Here is a 25,844-nt window from a genome sequence, read left to right as displayed (position 1 = left end):
ATTTTTTCATGTGAGTCTTTGCAGCGGTACCCCAAATGGTAAATGCGTATATAAAAATTGGTCGAATAATTGAATTATAGAGAAGAGATTTGTTTCTGACAGACAGATGGCTCTTTCGGGCTAATAGGAGGTAAAGTTGGGATCTGACGGTCTTCGCTTTATTGAGAGTATTCTCAATGTGAAGATGCCGGTGTGATTTTGAATTAAGTGTCACTGCTAGATACTTATATGAGTTTGACCAGGGAAAATATTCATCAAAGAATTTTAAATTAATGAAAGGGTGCGGGAGTCGGGAGCACGTTAATATCATGGCAGCACATTTAGTGACATTAATTTTCATTTTCTAAGTGATGAACCAGTGCTCAAGGTTTGAGAGGTAACTCTGAATGTTGTGAAGCAGTTTATACAAATGTTTGTACTTGACGAGGATGACCGTGTCATCTGCATAAAGTGCTAGACTGACTCTGGGTGACTTTGGCATGTCATTAATGAAAAGGCTGAGCAATTAAAAGACTACCTTGTCGGACGCCACTTAGGATTGGGCGAGGCGTCGAAATGATAGAATTAACTCGTACTGCGAAAGAACGATTAGTGAGATACAAGTTAATTATATGAATAAGTTGAGCCAAAATATCAAGTCGCATGAGCTTGATTTATGATTCCCATATGCCATGTCCTATTAAATGCTTTGGGGATTTCAAGAAAAAAGTAGGCCCTTGTTCTTACCCGCTTTCTTGTTGCTATCAGTCGAAACTTAATTTCAAGTTTAACAAGAAACATATTCTAAGTCTTAATTAAATTTTATTTATTCATTTCATATTATGATGCAACTTTTTTCTGGAAATATAAATTTCTGAACAATAAAAGAAAAGATGAATGGGTTGCGACTGGAAATGCATTTGGATGACTTCCTTCTTTGACATTTTCCGAGTTATAATTCTATCACCTTGGGATATCTCGCTTATAAATAATTCATCCATCAATTCTTTTAGATGGCATAGCTTTCGCATATATTCAAATTAGGCTCAAGACGAAAGTAAGTAACAAAATAAATAAGAGAATAAACAAAACCTGCATTGTATAAACTTCAGATTATTACTTAAAATCTCTGGGGGAATTTTTCCATTATGTTTAATAACAAAGTACCTGTTGTTACCAACAGATAAATCTTTTCCGTTAAACATTTAAAATTCAACTCGTGGAAAACAATTTAAATTTCAAAACCTTCTGTGTTTCGATTTTCATCATAAAATAGTGTAAACAGGATAATATTAAAATACTAAAACACATATTCCCCTCTGAAAATGAAGATTACTGTTAGAGTAAAAATTGAATAAGAAATGTATGGAATGTGGACAGGAATTTTAGCTTTTCTAAAGGTTTTCGTTATTGCCATAAAACTTCATGTTTGATACAAATGAGACTGTATACAAGAATCATTTTAAAGAACATACATAGTTTTAGAAAAGCATTTTGTTTATTGTGCCAGTGATATGAACGAATTCAAGATTTTAATAATAACAGATAACATTATTTTTAAATGACTCAGCTATGCTGGCGAGAAAGACAAGGCGAGAAAGACAAGTTACGTACACTCAGAGAAAAAACAGCTGCAATAGGGACGATAACACTCCTTTGAGGTGTTAAAATAACTGCTGCTAAATCATCCAGTATACGATGGTATATTTTATTTATATAATCACATAAGTATATTGCATATTACTGTAATAAAATAAGCTATTTAAGTTTTTACCTTTTTTAGAAACATTTTGATACTTCTCGATTTATACATTAAAAATTAAGATTCGGAAAAAATGTAAGAGATTTGAAATCTTCAATAATGGTTTTAATTCTGTATTTAAATGATGAAAGGATGCTCTCTGAACTTTAAAAACTTTCTTTTGTTAACTATAACCAAATACTTTTAATAATTAACAAATATAATATTACTCCAATTTAATAAACAAATCGCAATACCTGTGTTCATGCAGATTATTTTCATCACAAGAAAATCCTCTCAAGTTTGAATTACGTTCACTTTAGGGTAGAATCTAACGTGAACATATTTATATTTTAAACAAATAAAAATGTGGCAAAACATACCTGCTCAAATGACTTAAGTCCTGACATTTCTCCATATTGTCGCATATCTTCTAAAATCATCTTTTTTACTTCCTAGAACAAATATAAATATGTTTGTTAAGGAACTAAGCAATGATATTTTACCAACCGAGAGAACAGCAGTGGTTAATTATGAACTTCTAAACCATTAAAAAGAATCAAAAACGTTCATTTGATAGATATTCCACTTGTGTAAATTACAATGCAGTTCCGAAAACGTTCTTAAAACTTCATTTGTCACAGAAATTTTAGATCAGTCCTTGGATTTTAGTCTCATAACTCTATTCTTGTCTGAAAGCTTAATATTCTTTTTCAGTTTCATTGAAAATATGATTATTTTTCTCGCTTTACAAAAACGTTTCATAAAGTTTACGCTTACGCGTTAAACTGACATTTGAAATATGCAGGATTAGATATGACAAAATGCTGTACAGTTTCAAATCCGTCGTATTTTTTAAAGGTGTCCCGTCATAAAGCTGATCTGTAATTTTTAACCTTAATGACGTGGCTTCGTCATGAATATGGGCACTTTTCTGCAATGTCGATCATGATTCCAAAACACAGAATCAAAATGATATTTCAGCATACAAATTTAGATACATTTATCCTGGACCGCTATTATGAACGCCTTTGTCCTTTTGAGCAGTAACAGATTAATATAAAAATTTCGGCTCCATAATATCTAGCCTATTTGCATTTTTATATTCCTCGAAAGCTTACCTATTAGAAATTGTTTAATAATTTGACAAATGCCTTACCGATAAAATAAAATCATTAATTTTATTGTTAATTTTATATTAATTCCTTTTCTTGTGCAATATTTGTTGTTTTTTTATAAAAGCATAAGCTAGAGAAAAGAAAATATACTTCTAAATTATTTTACAAGAAGTTCGTATAAAAAGTTTGAAGAATAAGTAAATAAATTCGAAGAAGTTAAAAGTTTTTCCTAAGTTCCTCATGAGCATTCTCTAAGACTGCTCACGATTTAGTGGACACTGCCCTATCTTGATCATTATTTTTAATACCACAGAATTATTTAACTTCTACGATTTTATTTATTTGTACTTCAAATTTTCAAAAACATCTTCGAAAATATTTTAGAAAATATTTACTCTTAGCGCACTTCGAATATATTTTTACTAAAAACTACAACTTTTGCGATCACAGAATTAAAAAAATTTAATTACTTCGATAATAAGCAATACAACTTTTCCTTTCGTTGAAGTGAAATTATCTAAACCATCACTTGAACGGAAATTTTTAACCGCTTAACAATTAGAGGTCCATTTCGGTTTTATAATCTAGGTAATTCGACATTTTTTTTACTTTTACTAATTATTCATTTTTATTGTACCATATTTAATATTGCATTAAAAGTTTTTTTCTATTTTTTTTATTATTGTTTATCAGTTAAAAATTGTAGTTTATCTAATTTCATTTGTTACCACTTGTTAGACTTAACGACAGCATTTTGCCGCTAGGCATATCGAATTAATATTTTTTCTTTTCAAAACTATGCTGTTCTAATATTACACATTTTAAGAATTAATTCTATTTATTTTTATTTTATATTTTATGGATCAAATTTTTCTTTGCTGTTATTTTTATCATATGTTATATTGCTCACATTTTGTTTTCTGGACCTGCTAAGCTTAAATAGAAAATTATTCTTATTAGATTTTTAAGCTTTTCTGCCTGTTTATGATTTCGATGCCATAATTTTGAAAAAAACATTTTTACACCGGCCTCTCTTTCAAACTCTTCATATGTTCATATGTTCATGCTTGTATTTACATATTTAGTTTTTTTTTTTTTTTTTTTTTTTTTGGATTGTTCTGCTCAGAATAATATTTTTTTAAAATTTTCAAGCTTTTTAAACTTATTTATAATTTTGCAAGTTTTTGCACTACTTCTTACGGCCTGTAAGAAGCTGTAATGATTAAAAATGAGGCTGAGGGCTGTACTGATAAAAAATATGACAGCTTATTTTAATTAATCTTCTGAGATTATCTTAAGTAATAAACTTCAACTTCTGTTTTTGTCTGTTCAAAAAATAGTCTAATGTATTTACTTCTTTCATAGCACCAACTCTCTAATGACGATGGAGCGAAAGAAGTGAATTTCTGCTTTCTTTTCATGTTTGGTTTTGGAATTTATTGCGTCTTTCATACATTGCCACTATGATTCTCGTTTTTTTTTTTTTTTTTTTTTTTTTTTTTTTCATTTTGTTTTCCCAAATTGAATATGGGATGAATTTTAAATGCATTATTTGAATCTATATTTATTTATTTTGCGTTATTAATTATTACCATAACTTAATGCTCTTTCAGCACGCAATAGGATTAGGTTTTGTACTACTTTTTTTACTTTGTATTTAATCATATATATATATTATTTTAAAATTACATTATCATAAAATATTACATTTAGAAATTTCCATGTAATTCTTAAAGTATGTAAAACTTTCACTTTAAGAATAAATCTATTCCAAAAACACATTTTCCTTTATTAGAACTTTAAATTTAATTCCTTTCAAATTTTATTAAATATTCAAAGATTTCAATAATACAAAGATAGAGAAATAATCTTGAAAAAGAGTAAAAAATCGATATGAAAGAAAGTTTTTATTTAAATGTAACTTTAACATGAAACGAAATGTTCAGAACATTTCATAGTTGTTCTTGATTACATAGATTTTCAAGAATAAATTTCGACAAAATATATTTGACAACTGCCATACTTAAAAAATTTTTTTCTCGTAAAATATTTTTCCGTCGAGGATGTAGAGAAAGCTATTTTCAATATATTTCTTTAGTCTTCCATAAACAGTTATCTCACAAAACTGTAGTACATTTATCTTTATTTTAGTTACACATCAATCGTTTTCCTCCACCCTGGTATAATTTCATTATAAACCTGAATCTAGGTTAAAAAAATGGACTAAAGTCAAAACTTAGAGATAGAAAATTCGGGTCTTCGAATCCACAAATTATGAAAAGATTCGAGATTCGAAAGTTCTAAGCTTTGCTCTTTTATTTATTTATTTATATAAATCTTGCGAACCTTAGCCTAAACACATTTTAAAGTAGTAACTCAAACCTTTGGAAAGCTCAGTCTAATATCTAACAAAAGAGTACACTAAAATAAGAATGCGATTGTTGCAGTTTTAGTCACTTATATCAACATGTCATGGTGGCCCAAAGCGCCAAATTTTCTACTGTCTTAAAGTAAACTGATGTCATGTGACTTCAGGTAAATTTCAGGTAATGCTTCAAAGCTTTCAAAGCACATACTGATTTCTAGCAAAACTTAGCTTTGTTTAACGTAAATTATCTCTCATATCATTCAATAATTTAATCGCTTCAGTAATTTAATTATGACCGCAGTTTTATTTTTATTAAATAAAAAAATGTGAAATATGGAAGATTAATGGAAGTAAAGATAATATCATATAAGTATACACTAAACTATCCCCATCAAAGCAAATAATGTAACACCACATCATGGATACCTTATTTTTGCAAAGAGCACTCCAGATGCCATACATGGATTTGGATTCACACCAAGATAAGACTTCTTCTTTTTCCGGGACAACTATTGCCACTACGTAATTCTGAAAAAGAAATAAACCATAATGATTATTAAGAAATATTAAGAAATTTGCTAATAAGAATATAATCCATTAAGTAAAGCACTCGTTTCAAACCCTTCTTATTGCATTTCCACACTTCTTTCTTCTAGTGACATATCAGAAAGTTATTGCCCCCCAAAGCCATTTTCATTCAAACTATGGGTTTAAAATTATTTTTAAAATTGAAACTGCAATATTTTATTTTAATACAATATAAAGGTACAAGGATTAATAATTTAGTAAAAAAATATTTATTTATTTATTTATTCATATGAGTCAACTCTTAGCCAAAATTCCTAGTCTGCAAAACTTTTGTTTGTTTGTTTCGTTTTTGAAAAAAAATGCGTTTAAACATATATAAGAGCTTGGTTATGTGAAAACTCAAATCATGACTTCTACAGAATAATTCCCATGCATTCACCTCATGAATATGAATCGTTTTCATATAACACAGTACAAAACATTGGTAAAGTGATATTAAAAAACTAGCAATTGTGAAAACAAAGTTTCTCAAGGACATACTTCTAAGTTTGTAGGGCTATTATTATTTTAATTAAGAAGTTATTTTATGATTTTCATCTTTACTGTTACTTCTCCTTTTCCGTTTCCCTACTAGAATACAAATTAATTCGAGAGTATTTAAGCTGAGGTTTTCGGTTTGTAAGAAACGCGTTGTCAAGGATGCTGAGTGCAACAACAAATAAATGTAGAGGCTTGGCTAGGTTTTTGTATATAATGAATTACACACATGAAGTTGATTGATTTTAAATAACAAAATCCTTTAATTACAACAATTACAACTACTCATTAAATTAACATTGATGATATTTGCATTGGAGGAAAAATTCTATCGAGCGCGGCGGTGACGGAGCTTGAAGGGCTTATAAGCGCGTCGCGAAAATCTCCGTTATAGTTACAGCTAGAGATTCCAGCATGCGGTTGGCGAGTAACAAAAACAAGTTCCTTTAGTATCGCCAGAGTACTTCCCCTCCAAAGTCAACGAAATTAAAGGTACCCAGGGTTAAATCGGACCCTACGTCCAGAACGTGTATGCTGAGGAGCACTTTGCTTCTGGAATCCAGGGACAGGTGATGATGTAGTGGCAACTGGAGGTATAGACACATAGGGTGAAGATGTAGGTGCCTTCGAAGGGGATATGACTGAAGTATTAAGGGGTTATGACATCTAGTGACGGCCCCTGCCAGACGGAACTTTTTGGAGAAAAATAGATTCTGGTAGCACTGGTTTAAACGGGAGGATTCCTAGGAAAAGCAGCTCCGCTGGAAGCGAAGTCCTTCCTAGCTACGGAAATGGATGTACCGGCTACGCGGGATTTTTTGTTCGCTAAAAATGTTTCGGCTGCAGTTCTGTCCCGGGTTTAAACCGCAGAGCTGGCTTCCGCTCCGGATATATCTGGGTGGCACTCAATTCCGTATGGATACCCATACGACCCATACGGAATTGAGTGCCAGCCCAGCATAAAGACCAACCAATCAGACGAAAGGATCATTAAATCTGCTTCTGAAGGATCATTAAATTAACACTGATGACATTTGCATCGGAGGAAAAATCCGACTCAGCGCGGCAGCGGCGAAGCATAAAGTGTTTGTCAGCACGTCCCGAAAATCTTCATTACATGTAGAGATTCGGGCACGCGGTTGGCGAGTAACAAAAGCAAATTCCTTTGTTAGTATCGCCACAGCGTGTTTCAGTCTCTCGAAGCCACGTTGCTAGGTTTCTCTAGCTTTGATAAGATTGTAATTCTTCAGCGGTGCATTATATCTGCCAACATTTAAATTATTACTCTGGCGAGACGTTTTTGAGGCAACTTCGTCTTAAATCAATTGTACATTGCTAGGCTTAGTTTAAATTTGAATTTGATTGTTACTTCAAGTTGTATCTCTACAATTGATTGTTGATTTGTAAACACGAGAAGTGCGTTTATTTTCAAGTTAGTTCTGATTTGGCAAAAAGGTTTTTTTTCAATACTTCTTAAGACTTTTCAGTTCTTTTCTCGTTTCATCGTTCTACTTATCCATTATAAGACATTACTGCACCCAAAACTGTTACTTTGACTATTGCTGCTTGTTCGAAAGAAAGACCATGCATTAAGAACTTAGCATAAATAGTATCGTATATAATATAAAAAATATAATTTATATTCATTGAATAATGAACTACAGGTTGTAAACGATTACCTGCAAACTATCACCATGAAGGTAAATCTGAGCTACGTATGGACTTCTTAAGTATATACTCTCTATTTTTTCAGGAGCTACGTATTCACCTTGGGCAAGTTTGAAGATATTTTTCTTTCGGTCCACAATCTTTAGAGCTCCATTCTGCAGAAAAATATAACAATGAAGAGTGTACATAAAGAGAAGATAAATTAGAAAACATTATGCGTTATTTTAAGAGGTCTTATGAATATTTATGCTCTATATACGTTGAGAGACAAAACAAAGTTTTTAAAACTATTAATGCATATCACTTTCTCTACACTTTTGAAATAGTCTATCCTAGACATTTTGAGGAAAGTGCTCTAAAATGTTTCCCGTAATTCATTCGAGAGGTTATTGATATTTAAAGAAAAAAAAAACAGAAAAATGCTGCAAGTAATAATTATAGTTTTTTTCCCTTGGAAGTGTACATTAATATACTTTTATGTAAAATAATAGCTTGTATTTTGCATTTTGTATTTTACAAATATATTAATAATTATTTCTTTTATAATTTGTTTTGTGTTCAAATTTTATTTGGTGCATAATTATTATTCTTTTATTTGTATATTTATGTTATGTTTTCCAACTGCAGTTTTAACCAAATAAGTTTTGGAATTACATTAATAGCTTTAAACGTGCATAAATTCAGTAATTGCTGTTGTTGACATTTGGGGCATATTGCCACATTTGACAATAATTTTGGAATAGTTCAGAAACACTGGTTTGTGTAAGCATTCTGAAGAGTTTTGTCATGAAATTCCATTAATCTTATTATTCAGCTATCACCCGCAGCAAACCTGAAACGGCGTAGAGAAGAGATACTCAACTGAGCTCACATGAAGCAATAAGCATTTTATTGTCTTTTTATGTTTCAAATTCCTATTTCCATGATCCATACGCCACAAAATCGGGAGTTTTGTGGTCTTAATAGATATATGGAACTAGCTTTTATTGGCAAGCGTAAGACTAGATTTTGCAGCAAGCATGTACAACGTTCGAGTATCCTGGAGTCAGTTTACTTCTCAATTGGAGTAAGTTAAGAGTCAAATACTGATAGCAATTCTAAGTTTAGCTCTGTAAATAAGTTTACAATTTTTAAACGCCTTTCTAGACTTTGAACCTTTAGTAGAGAAGTCATGGACGTTTTAGTAAAAACTACGATATGAAACTACGTAGTGTAGAGTACTTACGCGAACTATGTTTTCATAAACGTTAGTCCATAGCCTTCTGGTTACAGGTACTTACTTTAAAAGTGTTTTAAATGAAATAAATATTCATGCTTTGCTATTTCTAAAAACAAAAGCAATCAGTTTTCTAGAGTAATATTTTATAGGTTATATCTAACCTAATATTTTATATGTTTCCCAGGTCCTTATGATTATATCTAGTAAAACTACATACCCTAAAAACAATCTAGGCTTTTGACACTTGTACTACAAAAGATTGACTGAGATATTTAGTTTTGAATTTTAAGATCATGTTTTCTGAAATTAAGAAGCCGTCTGCTAATTGAAGAAATGAATATTTAAATTTGTATGTAATTAAAAATGAAATATCAATTAGGAGTCGGATGTTAGCGGATAATGCGATAAGTAATGATATGAAAGCTTCGACATTTTTTTTTTCAAAAGGAAGATCTTATTTTCAGAATCATACAGAATTTCTATTCCAGAAGACAGTGGCATGTTTCAAGTGTTATAAAGACACCTCGTAATTTTATTTACATAAATTAAAAATGAAATTTTTTCTAGCCACATGAATGGTTTTGTATGAGTACTAGATTGTGATTCTAAAGTACAAAACCTGTAAGAATTAATAACCTATATTATTAATCTTTTCCGTGTAAAACGCTGAAATGTTTATAAGTCACTTCTATGAAAGTACATTTGATACAACAAATATAACAAAATAAAAAAACATTGCACTCTGTTAAATCACCAATAATCCATTTCTTATAAAAAAAGCTATAAATATTTGTTTTACTGGCACTTAAAATTCTGTAAAAATTCCCAACCTTTTAAATTCAGTATTTTGGTCTATTTTCATCCTATGGGAGTCCAATGTTTTACTTTCGGGATAAAAAATAAACTTTTACTAAATACAAATATAGGGATTGGGAGACTGTATAAAAAGAGATTTCGTAATTTTTCACGAAATGTATTTTTTAAATACCAAAGCAGAAATATTTGTGTTATCTAAAACATTATTTGAAGATGAAGAGTGGGTCTATGAACAAGGGTTGTGAAAATAAAGAATTGAGATGATATCTATCTATCTATCTATCTATCTTTCTATCTATCTTTGTATCTCTCTCTCTCTCTCTCTATATATATATATATACGTATATATATATATATATACATGAATGACACGAGATACATATATATGTTCTCATTTTACTAGTCAGTTATTTTACTAGGTATTTATTAGACGTGTAGGTACTTCTAGTGCTGTATTTCTTATTTTCGTTATTTTTATTAATTTTTTTCGTTTTGAATCTTCGGTACAAAATCAAATCATACTTTTTCTTAATAATTCGTTTTCTATTCAGAAAGTTGGAAATGAAACGCTTAACATGCAATTATAGCATTACAAAATTATTTTTGAAGTTTATGAGACATCCTGACCTAAAACTTTGGATAGCGCGTCTTAAAACACTTTTTTCGTGTATAATCATTCTACTTAGTGAAATATCAATTAATATTTTGTTACTTTCTCGAAGTTATCTAATTTATAAGCATGATTATACAAATATTATTTTCATTTAATATAATAAAGGAAAATATAATGCAATATAAATACTTCACACTCATGAAAAGCGTTACCTGAAAAATGAGAGCATTACCTGGAGCCATACTCCTATATCTCCAGTGTGCAACCATCCGTCACTGTCAAGAGCTGCTGCAGTTTGTTCCGGATCTTTCAAATATCCTTTGAATACGCTGACACCTCGGACACAAACCTTTCAGATGGAAAGAAATATGTGCAAGCTAAGTCGTAGCTATGAGTCTTAAAAATAAATTCCATTTATCGATCAATGACAAGATCTCTCTCGCTCGCTCTCAGTATCTATATGGGTTGCTGACAGAAATGTTTACAGTTACGGTTAAAGAGAAATTATAATAAAAATGACCAGTTTATATATGAAGCTATAATAGCTTTCATGAATTCGAATGAAAATGGTAGCCAAATTACTATACACAAATAAATTGAAACTCATCATTAGTTCATCATTAATATTGTATAGGGACTTACAGACAGTTTACGGTGTGGCCAATTAAAGAATTTTCATCTTGTGTGTTGTTAAGTCTTATTGGTTAAGATATCAATTTGATAACATGATGACCCCGATTCCATTCTCAATCAGTTCACTTTCCGCCCCAATCACAAGTTGTTTAACATTCCTATAGTAACGGCCGAAGTAAAAACCGTTGGCTATGATTCATAACTAGATGTGACTGCTTGAGTAAGAACCGTCCTTTCCAGGGGTTCTCAAACTTTTAACTAACATGTACCATCTAAACAAATTTAAAAACCTTTACTACCACCACCACTGTTGAACAAAAGCTCAGATCGCATAAATTTACGAGTGTTAGAGAAAAACCTCAATTGGGATGTTGGGGTTCAATTTTTGAATTTAATAGACAAAAATACTTTGCTTCTTCACGTACCACCTATTTTTCTCTTGCGTATCACCGGTTGAGAACCCCTGGTCTATTCTATTAGTCATCCTCATCAGTCCAATAATTTTAAGGCCAGAGTTCGGCCTGGTGTAAATACTTTTTACGAATAATAGTTACTATTTTTCATTATGAGTACTATTTAATATTTCAGAAATACTTGCCAACAGCAAGATCGCTAGTTTAAAATTTAGTATGCAAAATATCGTATCATTAAGCTAAATTTTGACTTAATTAAATTATTTACCTCTCCTTGGCTCTTGCTTGAATAATATCCCATTTGTGGAACATCAACTAACTTTATTTGACAGCAGGGAACAGGTGGACCGACGTTGGCTGAAGTTGAAAAGTTGTTATTTAGCGAAATGTTGTCTTTAAAATATAACATAAATAAGCATGGTAATTAGCTTTCAGTTGAATGGATAAAAATATTCAGAATGAAATACATTTCCCATTTGGGCCGTTATTCTATTAGAATGTCTAGTGATTTGTTAATCATATGTAAATGAAAGGCACTTTGAAATACAGCAAAATATAAATTTATCAACTTAGATTTATAGATTTTTATTGCTGCTAATTCTCCAATGCTGGTATCAGTTAAGATGCATATTCCTGCTTTTCAAATGAATGTACAATCACTTCCGTACAAGCAGAAATTCGGTAGTAGCCAATCCAAAGGAGATTGAAATTTCAGAATTTCGAACTCACGAATTCAAATAATTAATATCTAGTGAACACTTGCTTCCACCCTAATATTCGCCAATAATGAGCGAGATTTAAAAATACAGGCAAATTAATAAGATAGTCCTATTAATTAATATAAATGCCTTATAAATTGCAGACACAAAGAAATACTACAGTTTTTTATGAATATTTATTACCCTGTAACTCGGATAATAAATCAGTAGAATGCTTAAATATACCTATTCAGATGCAAATGTAAATTTAACATAATTGCAAAGAAGTACATAAATCGGGCTTAGGTAAATAAAACTTCAACTTCGCACTAACTAAATCAGTTCTGTAGAATCAGTACGTGTTTGGTAATAGTAAGACATTTAACTGAGCATTATTAATATCGTATATTATTGTCGTATCCTTGCGAAATAATTTAAAGATTTTGATATAATTATGCCTTTTATGTTTTAGACAATTAAATAATATATCAAGCATTAGGGGTTTTATTTTTTATAAGAAAAAGACTACTTACTGCCAGAAAAATCGCCAAGAATATTCAAACAGATGGGACCACAAGCTTCTGTTTGTCCGTAACCTTCAAATACCTAAATTGTTAAAAGAATATTGAAAATCATTATCAAGCATTAGACGTATATTTATTTTAATTTAGCTGACAATGAACGGAAACACCTGGTCTTTACCAATGGTTAACAGGTATTGTCTCACATCTATCATTAACAACATTTATTTTCATTTTAAATAATAAACCAAATTATTTTCACTTAAATAGAAACATAAAATCAAAATTAAATGCGTTGCATTAAAAATAAAACTCTTAAAGTTCACAGTTCCTAGAGCCAATAGCGTTCATAAGAAAATTAGCTAATACAGGAAAATATCAAAGTAACGCAGCCGGCGCTAATAATTTTAATAAAGATTGCAGACGCATGTATTATAGATATATCATAAGCATACACACTGCTTAATTTGTAAATTAGGGCATAGGAAAAAAAATCTCCAAAACACAAATGCACACATATTCACTGATGTGCAAAAATTACGGATAAAGTGGAGAAATCAACATAATAGTGGAGTAAACAAGTAGATCTGATTTAAACACCAGTGAGAAATTCGCCTAAGGTGTTGCAGGTATAATCCCGTGAACGAAATGCACAAGCAGGTACTGTTTCTAGAAGTTCGGGTCGGAAGATCTGAGCTTTTGCGATGAGACCCTCAGTGAGTGATTTAAGGTGATGAATGATGAAGCCATAGAAGTAAAGTAAGATAGTAACAAAAAGTAAGGGAAATACCAGACTTTCATAATAAATCACCAGGTATTGTTTCCACTTAGCCTTTTTTTTTTTCGGTTTAAAACTATGTTATTTCACGTCACAGAAACACCTGAGCAATCTTCAGCAGTCCATAATTCACATTCCAGGCAACAAAATATTAATATTTAGTACACTGAAGGAATCAAATAGGAGGACAGTAGCAAACCTGTTGTGAACTTAATAAAACGTGCGATGAGCTACAGGTTTCTGAATTAACAGTCAGACTTCATCTGAGAATTGGTTACCACCACATAAACCTTTCCCTTACAACTCGATCACTTCTGCACCCACGCCAGCCGTTCTGAGTCTGATAGGTTAGCTGCCAAGAGCTAATATCACCAGGACGTACTGTCATTGAGAACCTGTACTCACAGCATTTGCAACAGGTGCAATATGTATTTCAGCAAAAGGTGCTACCGCTAGTTACTAGTAATGGTGCTCTGTACCTTCACGCCAATGGAAGACCACATGTAGCAAAAATGACTAGGAATATCATTCAGCAACTTGGCCGTGAGATACTGGGTTCGCCAGAACTAAAGCTTATGAAATATTTTCTATTCTTTTTCCTGAACAACTACCTGAACTTATGAAATATTTTCTATTCTTTTTCCTGAACAACTACCTCCGTGACAAATCCTTCAGTAAAAGGGCAGGCTTGCGCTACGCACTCACGGACTGCTTTAAGTCCAAGATTAAGGACCCTATAGCCAACGCAGTGCACAGCTTAACTAAAGTTGACAAATAACTCTCGGCGCTGAAGATTACTTCGAAACCTATTACTACCATTAACGGCAAAAACATTTTTGGTTATCTTGGGAACACATATGCAGTATGAATTACTGTGGGAGTATATGAAGAGTACAAATCCTAAATCATACATGTACAAAGACGATGCACATTTAGCATTTCCGAGAACCTATTGCACAATATACAACGGCTTGAAAAACAGTGACTTGCTGTTGTAGTGAGATATATCCAATAAACACTCCTTTAGACGGCATATACGGTTTTACCCGAAGTTAGACATTGAGGTGTTTGAAGCTGGAAGAGAACGATGAGAAAATAATGTGATTTAGGCGGTCGGAATTGGACACAACATAGCTTTCATGGGCTTGAACAGATTTTTAAAGAACACACAAGAATAACTTTCGAAAGGTTTAGTAATGATAATCGAAGAGCAATAATGAGAATGGAGGACAGACATATGTTATAACTACAGGTGCGAAGAGACTAATGGCAAACAAGGGTGAGTTCACAAGCCACATACATTTACTGGATGTCCGATACCCGCTATTTATCGTGGCCTGAAGACATCCTAGATGGGTGGCTTGTTTGCCTGTCGACCAATAAGGGTATGTTGTTGACGCCTACCTATCGCAGATGACATTTCCTTCTGTGCCAGTATGCAAGAAATGGAAATCTAAAGCTTTTATTTCGAAGATCGCAAAATTTATTTTCAAATCTTTTATTCGGGAAATCACGAAACGAAATCTCAATTATATGTACTTTATTATCTGGCGAGAGGAGTTAGTTTATTTGATTTAGGCAAAGTACCAGGCGGTTATCTTACCAAAGAGAGAAATGTTTTCGGAGACGGGTCGTTTCAAGAGTAACTGACTTTTATTCATGTTTTACAAAAGGAAAACTGTGAAAGCTCTCACACAGCCAACTAGTTCGCCACGATTTAAACCATGATAGAACTGTACTAGTGTTCCAAGTTAATAAATTTCGTAATTGGTCGATTTTCTCCAAAACTGATAGAGATATTTTAATGAAATTTGCTGTGGGCATAGGCTAGTATAATACCAAAAATATGTATCACACAACAGTTATGTACACGCGCATGATATTGACAGCGCGGGAAGGTTTAAAACTCAGGTTCCGAGATTAAACAAAACAAGGCTAAAATAATGTATGATTCTCTCGCAAAATTCTTATAATAGGACTTCATATTGGAAAGGAGTCAATCGGTCCCTCTGGCAATCGGTTCCACTTCTGCAGCAAAGTAGTTTCCAAGTCCTAGAGAATTCTCGATTGGAGTCTTAATAGTCCTCTCAAAACCCAGACATGTTCTATAGGATGTTGGTCTAGGGGGCTGGCTGAGCTATTCGTCCGGTTAATATCCTCACTTACCAGAAAATCATCCATCAGATTAGCCCTATATGGATTTCTTATCCATAAAATGAACTAAGAGCCAACTGAACTCCTGAAAAGGCTGTAAAGTATCCTTTCCTATACCAGGCATCAGTAACAAAGACCTCAAACCTCCGCTTCAGCACTGACCCTTTTTTCGGATGTTGGCCCCTGAGGTTCTCTTTAAATGAAACTGTACCAAGGCTCAATGGTTAAACTGAATCGGGAATCACCTATGAAAACAAATGTTCCTCCATGATACTTTTTTCAAAGTCGATGTGCTTTCCATCATGCTAAACGAACGTTCTTATTCGCAAACGTGAGCGGTACGAAAGCAACGTGTCTTCTTGCAAATAGTTCTTAGAGATCTATATTTAATTTTCAGGGATGTGGTTGACGCTCAGTTCATTTTTGTGGACGGCAAAGCTCATCCATCTAAGCCTAATGTGCTAGAGGATTTTGTGGAAAGTAAGCATATTAACTGAATGGATTGGATAGAAAGATCTTCAGATCTAAATCTCTTTGAACATGGTTGAACGCTTTTGAAACAGCAACTGCTACTCTTCTTCTCTCCTCTCAGAACTCTCCAGCATCCGAAAACAGAGTTGTTGCAAATGTGGGACTGATTCCACAAAGTCTCACTAATTGCTTCATTTCTGATATTTAAATCAAATTGTGAAATGACTATCATAGCAGATCGCACTATTTATTAGCATCCTTTTTTGTTCGATATTATAACTCTTGTGTTAGATCTTCCCGTGCCAATGAGCCTTAAAACAAAACATGCACGTGCATCTTGACTGTTGAAGGTATAATTTAATGTGCATACTAAATTTCATCGCAATCTGTCAGTCAGTTTTGGAGATATCGATTAAAACTGAAACTTCCCTTAATTTTGAACGATGCGCCAGTAATTATTGCTTTCACCAATCGACCACTGGTAGACTTACATATACTTTATATCCTTTAAAAATAAAACATTTTTTCAATGTAGCGCGCTTCTTATTTATTGGCGTAAAGGCAAAACATCACTTAAGCCTATTTGAGAGCTGTTGCAATATTAAATGCGTTGAGATTAAGAACTGTCACAATATCATTTAAAATATGCAAAAATAGCAATGACAGCGATAATTCCAATATTCGTGTGTAATTTGTTTCATTCATAGAGAATAGCAGTTATTTCTCATACTTTACCTACTTCTGAAAAAAACGTTTTTGAGTTCTAAGAAAGAATGTGATGATAAATAAAACATTCTAAACACCGGAAGGCTGTTTGCTTTCTACTTTTATTTTTTGTCTACTCATTTATTTATTTACTAGACATATTTATTTGACCAGTTTTCTTCCTGCATTTACTAATTTTGCCCCATAAAAATAATGAGGGAAAAACTACGCGCTATACTTTTTCTGAGGGAAGTCTTGAGAAGAAAACTTAACAGATTAAATTAAAAAATGGACATAAATAAATGCATTTTGCTTCCAAAAATACAGTAACTGTTTCGTATACTATTTGTTTTACTTACAGATCATAGTTTGTCGTTTAATTATCCTTCTGCGCTGTCAAAAGTCTACTACAGATCAAGAGTTTTCTAATCGTGATGAAAATGCTTGGACATAATTTCACGAGGGAAAGAAATATACGCTTTTTACCTAAGTGCCTTATATCATACGTTATTCATGCTGATTGCTGTCTGAAATAAATACTTTAACTATACTCAAAACTCGGTATTTAATGAAGTTCGGAAACGATTATATTCCGTATAATGCGTTAAAAATAGCAGAAGATGTTCGTTTTAATATAAGGTGTAGAAAGCATCAAGGGATCGTCTGAAAAAAAATTATAAAGAGGGTATTAAATTTCGCCACCTTGATTTGCATAATGATAAGCAACGCTGGCTATCGTATCCCTCGGAACGGGTACGAATCCGGAGAAGGCTTGGTGTTTCTAAGTATAGAGTGTTTGTGCGGCATGACGATAGTTTAAGTACTAACAAACCAAAAGCTCTTTCGAGGAAGAGAAAGAGGGATTGGGGATCCTTAGATCTGTACATCTGAGTGTTCTCTATCATACATGGGACAGAACTTCCCTGTTCTCTCAGGTACAAAATCGCTGGCCGCCTGTGGTGCAGCTTGACCGCATTCTCGGTGACAGCTAAATTCCCGGTGGCTATTGAGTCTTCTCGACGAATGCATTAAAAGTTGTAAGTGTCCAGTCGTTTGAAACCACAACTTCTTTAATTTCACTTCCGAAATGAACGCTATATATCAGAATACCAAAGTAAAAATATTGGTAAATACATCCGACTGCATAGGCAAAAAAAAGCATGCTTTTTTTTTTTTGTTTTGTTTTGTTTTGTTTTGTTTTGTTTTGTTGACTACAAAAGCCCAAAACGTGTCAAAATCTCATATACTCACTAAAGAAGGGATTTCGAAAATTTTCTCATATCACTTCTTATTCTTTTTCCCGTTTTGCCTATATCCTGCAGAGAGTTCTAGGGGAGAGGGTTACTCGTACGATTATTTATCTCTAATTTTTAGAACCCCTTGTTCTTTTTGTTTGCTTGCTAGTTATTCCAAGAAAAACACGTCTTGCCTGTCAAAATCTTACTTTGGTAAACATTAAATTTTATATTGAAACATGACTTTTTTCTATATGTTTTACAAGAAAGCTCAACAGAAAGTTAAAAATTCTTAAAGAAAGCTGCCGCATTTTAAGTCAGTGCAGTGACTATTAGCATTGTTGGAGGTAAAGGAGCTTTGAGCTTGATGAGCAGTATTTCCTCAAAATGATCCTCTCGACAGTACAATATATTTAAGATTTGATGAATATCTCCTTAAATGTGATATATTTAAGAGAATTTATTCTCTAACTTTATGTAAAATATTTCTTAAAAAATCATCCTTGGCTTAAAGCCTTCTAAAAATTCACTAAAGCAAAAGAAGAAGAAAATAATTTGTGGCTGTTTCTGTATAAATTATATAGCATACAGAGATTTGTTCGCTAAATTTATGTTGTAATTTTTGTGATATTTTGTGATTTTTTTTTACATTTTGAAAATTTGAGGAGTTTTTTTTTTTTTTTTTTTTTCCTTACTCTAAAGTTACTTTTGTTCATGCACAGTTATTTATATTTTCTATTTTTGTTAAAAATGTAGCATTTACTTAGAATTTTATATTTTGTTTTTAATAAGATAATGTTCGCCCTTATTACATAGTTATATAGCCCTTTTTTGATAGCTTATCATTGCATTTATCCTTCTCATTGTTTGTCTGTTCACTCTAGTTTTAATTGAAAATTCGAGATATTTCAAAAAATTGCTAAATTTAGCAGAAAGTCTCTTTAACATCTTTACGAAATTCATCGAGCAACAAATTCTAATATCTTCAGTTTAACGTGACGTACGAATTAGCTATAAAGAATTATATGTATCTTGTTTAAATTAAATGGCAATAAAACAATTACTTACTCATAAAATGCAAAAACAAAGGAAATAGAAATATAAACAAATCGATAGCTATATAAAGCAAATGCAAACAAAATATTTAGGTACTTAAATATTATCCCGTGAAATTGTCCTCAAGCAGTGCTATTTAGCGCCATTTGTGGAACATGAAGTTAAGAACACATATTTTGCATGTGCGCTTGCATTTGACGTGAACCTTATTGATTCTCGATAAACCACGCTTTGCTTTTACGTACAAGGATATAAACTAATTACTGCTGCATTTGTTTCATTCAGTTGGAAAAAAAATGATTAAACATTTAGACCTGCATTCTGTAGAACAGAGAGCAATAGATTATTTTCAAAGTTATGTGATACAACCTTTAAAAACGTGTATATCAATCTACACAATAGGGTCAGCTGAATATGGCCGACCAACCTGTAATACATTTTGACAAAAAACTGCCTAAATCGACGAAAGCCTTTCGACAAAGCCGATTAAATCGACCAAGCGCAAAAATAAAGCCTGTAGAATTCTGCTTGTTTATTAAATATAGAGGCATCAGTTCCTTAAGGACTCCGTAGGAATGCTTGGTGCATTTTTGATGGGATGTCCTCCAACTTTCATAATCGACGGTATAGTTTGGTTCTAGTTTAGTTTATTATGGCAAAGGACACTATTGCTTATCTGCCCAAGGAATCCCTCTGTGGAGAACAGGCTGGTTCGTACATATGTTTCAATTAGGTGTTTATCACCCAATTCCTAACAGACCGTGGAAGTTTTAAAAGTTATCTGAGCATAGAGCTGGGTTAAGAGATTTTTTGAGATTGCAACGTCGATGGCAAGGAAAATGTTGAACACGTCTTCTTCTATGCTCCAAATTTGAAAGTAAAAGAAAGATCTTAAAACTGGAACTTAAAAATATTGATATTCCTGATGGGGCTCCTGATTTTTATCAGTTTCTTCCCGAGAGAAGTTTTTTTTTGACTGTTTTCGAAAATTCATTGTAAATTATTCTAATCATTCGTAAGTTTTTTCCTTTTTACTGCTTATTTCTTTGTATTGATCATTTTTACTTCTATAAGCTTAATGCGATACTTTGTGGAACATGGCAGTTTTTTATACGTTGATTAAAAAAAGTATGTGTTAATCTCGTAAATCAATCAGTAAACCTACTTATAAACGTAACGAGCCGCTCAAATGGTACAGTGACTTGCGTCACTGACTGTCGTGCCCAAGGGCCCGGATTCGAATCCCGGAGAAGAAATTAATGTTTGCAAATGTCCTTTCGAGAGATTGTGGTAGAAGAGAGGTGTGGGAGATTTTCGGACCCGTCATCCCCCCGGGGTGCTCTCCATCATAACTGAGGGCGGAACTGAGCTAAATCGCACTGACTCCTGCAAGGTGCTCAAAGCTGTTGCCAACGACAAGCGTCAAATTGCGCTTCTTGCTACGAAGAATTTCGTGGGCTTGGGCTGACTAGGTCAGACAAATGAGCATTTGTAACAACAATAAACAAAATTTTCTTTTTTTGTTTTTAGTAGAAATTTCGTGGTGATCGCTTTAAGAACAAAGTAAATGTTCCGCTGCCGATTTTACGGCGAAATACTGGATTCCTGAAAAAACAAATTAATCGTATTATTTCCATCGTAAGCAAATCCCATAAGTACATATTTTGAACTTAACATAAAAAATATCAGAATTTGTCTGTAAAAACCTTTGGAACTTGGAACATAGCGAAAAGATCACATATTAAATTGGCGACGTTGCTTATTAAAAGTGAATTATTATATGCCTGGGTACCAGAATTTAGCACATTCTAAAAATTTGGCGATTTCTTTTTTAAAGTGGTTGCTAATATACGTAGTATAATCTGCATATATATGCAGGGTGAAAATTTTACTGCAATGCAAATTTTTGTAAATATTAATAATATATATGCAGAGTGAGAGTACGAAAGTACTGAAGCTGAGATAGACGCACTTAAACTACATATGCACATCCTACTTAATGTATATAAGTTATGTACAATATAACACAAGTTATAACGTATATGTACGTTACATGGTCTATACGACTATATAACTTATAACACAATGTATAAGTTTAATATAAAAAATAGTTGTTTTATTTTATTTATTTATAAGGTCATATTAAGATACAATATAGTATACAAAGCAAACTGAAAATGATTATTATTATTACAAGGTGCCTATGAAGTTACGTTATACTTAAACTAGAAAGCCCGGTGATCATACGAAATGACCGCTGTTCTAGATATTATAAATTGTAATTAAAATGATTTGTGCAAAGGCGTCTGCTAGTTTAAACTGAATTACCCAGGGTAGGCGGCGAGGACGCCCCTTTGCTTACTGCCCCACGGGATTTCCCCCTTCTACTTGCTTAATTGTTTAAAGTAGAGTGCAATGAAAGAAACCACTGGCGGTACATTTCTTAAGAGCCACCGCTAACTCAATAAATAAAGGTGATTTAAATAATAAAATGTTAATTCACATGTCAAAGATCTCTCGTAAACAACATTTCTTGTGTAGATCTTTCCATCGTTTCTAAGCTCGCCGTGCAGAGGACCATAAATTATTTTTAATTTTACGTTAGTTTACGTTTAATTTAGAGCTCTTTCACGAACTCTTGAACAAGAAACATAAAGTTGACCGTGTCCAAATGCAGGCTAAGTTAAAAAAATGCCAACACACTTAAGCATTTGACCCTGAGACTTACTGATAGTCATAGCAAAGGCAACTTCACCCCATTGCCTAGTACAATAAACTATCGGCGATAAACAGACACTTAAGCAATCGCAAGCAATCAATAAACTATCGGCGACAAACAAACACTTAAGCCTCATGGTGTGAAGTAACAACATGGGGTGAAATGACATCCTCTCCTCCGTAACGGCTGGCTCCCTGGCTTAGCGAAGCACACCGTTGGATTCCGCAAGTCCGCGGCACGTCATTTTGACCATTCGCGTCTTCTTGGGACTTTAATTAGCCGAGATATTAATTAAAAACTAATTTTCTCCTACTTTTTCCATTCTCTTTCTTGGGTTTTCCCTATTAGAAGGATTTGGCTACGTGCCAAATTCTTTTCTCTTGTATATCTACGGAACGGCGCCGAGTTGAAATTCGAGACGCGTATCCTCGGATTCCAAAAAAATTTCCGAATCCATCTATTTCGTTCTCATCTTCGTACGACTTTAATCGGCCGAAATATTAATTAAAATCTGCGGAAACGTTAATTCCCGCACTCATTTTTCCGAGTGGCAACAATAAACTATCTGCGACACACACTTTAGCAGCTTATATATATAAAGATTTCTATGTGACATTATCATTGGAACTTATTCGGGACAAAATGAATACTCTCATTAAACGGCAGAGTTGCCAGTTTATAATAGAGAATTCACTCAAACGTTAAAACCGTCAATTTATTAATAATCCTGTGTACATAATTTTATTCTCCTTTTTTATACCTCTTTGACAGATTCAATTTCCCTCAAATTTCTTTTACGAAGCAATGACGTCGTAGTCATATAATTTTTATGTGTTTTACTGCAATGAAAATTAGTCAATATTTACAGAAATATAATTTTTTTTTCAAAACTTAAAATCTTCAAATTCAGAAATGATATGTTTAGCAAAAATGTAAATAAACTTACCTCCAGTATACCATATATTGTTCTTCAAACAAGAAAAGAATTTTTGGAAAATAAATTTCCTCGCTTAATCAGAGATTCTTCAAGGTTATTTTTAATTTTTAATATTGAAAGTAAATGAGATATGTTTTTTTTCCCTTCCAGTTATTATTTTTTCCTTTACCAAAATTAAGATTTGGATGTCCCGTGATATTTTTGCTTCAAAATTAAGAATAACTTCGTAAAGAATTTAAAAGATAGACAAAATCTAAATTAAAATAAAAAATTTCTTCCGCTTGAACTGCAGCTAAGCATGTAATAAATAAGCGAAGCCTTAAAAATTTATGAGCATTTAGTTCTTGTAGTAAACTAAGATTTTCCTCTTAGCTGGAGGGAAAATGCTTTTCTGATGACAATAGCTGAAAAGCTTTTATAATCAGTTGAATAGTTCGATAAAAAGCTCAATCATAAATTTCCGGAGAAAAATAAATTCTCTCTTCAGATTTTTCTGCAAGATGACATGCCGGAGGCAATTTGATTATGCTTTAAGAACATTGATTTTTCTTCTATGATTTAAATGGGCAAAAGGGGACGAATTTTATTTTTAAGAATTAAGTATTTCTATTTTAAATTCATTTATTATTTACGAATATCGCTAGGAAAGTTAAAAAGTTAAGTAGCTACATTGAAACTGTCTCCATTTTCTCCGGAATTAATAACAGACTTTCAGACAGGCATACAATTTTTCGATATTAAATCTCTCTGTTTCTTTTGAGCATTGTTTAATGCTTCATTACACCAAACACTTATGATACTTTAAGTATGTATAGTTTAGTTAAAGTATATTTAACTTAGCTAATCATGCTGTAAAGATACATGCAGTACATCAAGATTGATATTTTATAAGGTATTTCTCCCCCCCCTTCTTAGTATGCCTTCGTGGTGTAATGATCAGCACGCTCAACGCGTATTCGTATTCGAGGTACAAGGTTCGAGTCCCGGCGAGGTCACTGCACATTTCTTCAGCTTCCTCATATCAAAATTAACCTAATGTCTATACAGTGGCACACGAACTAAAAAAGGTGTTCGATGATGATTATCCATCACCAGGATTTGGCGATTGGGTCGCCTAATCCCCAGCCGCTCTTTAAAAGGGGGAGTATATAAGGTATTCCTCCCGCCTTCTTAGCATGCCTTCGTAGTGTAGTGGTCAGTACACTTGGCGCGTATTCGAGAGGTCCGGGGTTCGAGTCGCGGTGAAGGCATTGCTCATTTTTCATCTCTCCTGCTTTCAAAAAATAGCTAATGTCTCTACAATTTTTGTTTCTTAACTGAACGTATTACATTCATGGTTACTTAAAAAATGCATTTACCTTTGCCAAGCAGAAAAACACTAATACGTGTAGTAAATTAAGATTTCTGTTTTTGCTCCATTAAAGGTATTTCAATTATGGCAATATTTGTACACACATATGAAGGATTTTCCATTTGAGATTTTATTGGATTTAGATGCAATCTTCAGAATCTATATTTGTTGTCACATTAATGAATCATTAAATTTGAGCTTTTGTTGTAATTTTGCTAACTGCTACTTAACACGTCCGACATATATCATTTTTCATGTCATTGTCCGACTAGAAACGTAATCTTTCCAAGGATTTTTATCAGAAAAATGAAGATAGAAAATTCTGACATTAAGAATTCTGGACAGTATGGTTAAGGTCTCCTATTTAAGGGTGTTCAGCTTTTGTTTCATTTAGTTTATTTGTTCAGCTTTTGCACTCAGCTTATGATGAACATAAGAAATAAACCTCTTTGTAAAGGTTTCTGAAACTTTTTGCATTTATGCACATCTCAGCGTATAATAAAGACATCCACTTGTTGCCATTTGAAGTCATTCAGCAGTAAAAAAAAAAGAATAATTGAAGATTAGTCAGTTTCAATAATAAAATGGAATCTATCAATTTCATCTTTACTTCATCTCAGGTCAATTTAGGCAAGATGCAGGGCCACACATGCAATTACAATTGTAATACACGAAAGCATTTCTGTTCCCGTTTTGAATTACTCAAAAAAAAGTTACGCATTAAAATGAAAAGAAGTTAAATAATTTAACTTCATGCAGGTATATATATTAATTCAGAAAAATATAAAAAAGCAATACATACCACGCAGCCTAAAACGCAGGTGAAAAATTTGAGAATTTTCCCATCTATTGGCGCTGCAGAAGACATAAGCAGTCGAAGTCTACCACCCGTGGCTTCTCGTATAGATTTAAAAACGAATTTGTCCCAAATGCTATTTGTTCCTAAGATAAGCCTAAGAAAAAGATATAAAACCATAATATTAGTCATTTAAACAAAACATTTTTCAATATGGCAAATCAAAGTTACAGTCACCTGAAAAGTAAATGATTCAATTACTTCGACAAACAAGTAGTCTAAAGAATATAAGAATATTTATATTGTCAATGCTCTAATTTATATTGGTATGAAAAGGCCAGCTGCGGTGACATAGCTTCCCCGCAAGGGGGGTAGGGTTGCGAGAAAGTGGCAGGGAAAGGCAAGGTTGTCAGATTTGACGCGAAATCGCCCGTTGGGCGACATTTGGCGACAAAATTGGCGGTATGCCATAGACGGAGTGAGAATATTCTACACTGGTGTAAGAAATTAAGAGAATTTTCATATTTGATCTACGATCTCTAGAACTAGTGGACAGATTTTAACAAAATTTGGTGTGAACATAGGTTGATATAATACAAACACAATAAACATTTAACAGTTATAATAGACACACATGTTCGTGTGTAACACTCATGAGAGTCTGAAGGTCTGAAACAGCGGTTGCAGAAGACAGAAAAGAAATGGGTTAATAGGGGGTGTGGTCCCCTCTTACAGCCATACAGGCCTCGCAGCGTGATGTCATACTGGAAATAAGGCAGTTTATCAGTGC

At 32.8% G+C, this 25,844-nt stretch overlaps 1 protein-coding gene across 4 annotated transcripts in view; it reads right to left on the bottom strand.

The window, feature by feature from the left end:
• LOC118204727 (long-chain-fatty-acid--CoA ligase 1-like) overlaps positions 1–25,844 on the bottom strand; it is a 132,621-nt gene that overhangs the window by 7,868 nt on the left and 98,909 nt on the right. For 3 of the 4 annotated variants that reach the window (XM_085824161.1, XM_035377024.2, XM_085824160.1), the window contains 7 exons: positions 25,061–25,211; positions 12,865–12,937; positions 11,902–11,990; positions 10,820–10,936; positions 7,951–8,094; positions 5,633–5,734; positions 2,104–2,175 (listed from right to left, as the gene is read on the bottom strand). In XM_085824161.1, the coding sequence (XP_085680287.1) occupies positions 2,104–2,175; positions 5,633–5,734; positions 7,951–8,094; positions 10,820–10,936; positions 11,902–11,990; positions 12,865–12,937; positions 25,061–25,211 (748 nt within the window). The remainder of the gene's footprint in view (positions 1–2,103; positions 2,176–5,632; positions 5,735–7,950; positions 8,095–10,819; positions 10,937–11,901; positions 11,991–12,864; positions 12,938–25,060; positions 25,212–25,844) is intronic. The other variant, XM_035377025.2, reaches the window with a different exon arrangement.

The sequence above is a fragment of the Stegodyphus dumicola genome, chromosome 9 (genome assembly GCF_044657685.1).
Source record: "Stegodyphus dumicola isolate Sdum_Otavi_A_Nest chromosome 9, ASM4465768v1".
NCBI lineage: Eukaryota > Metazoa > Arthropoda > Arachnida > Araneae > Eresidae > Stegodyphus > Stegodyphus dumicola.
Note: the sequence above shows the minus strand (reverse complement) of the source record. Positions and strands in the feature narration are given on the sequence as shown.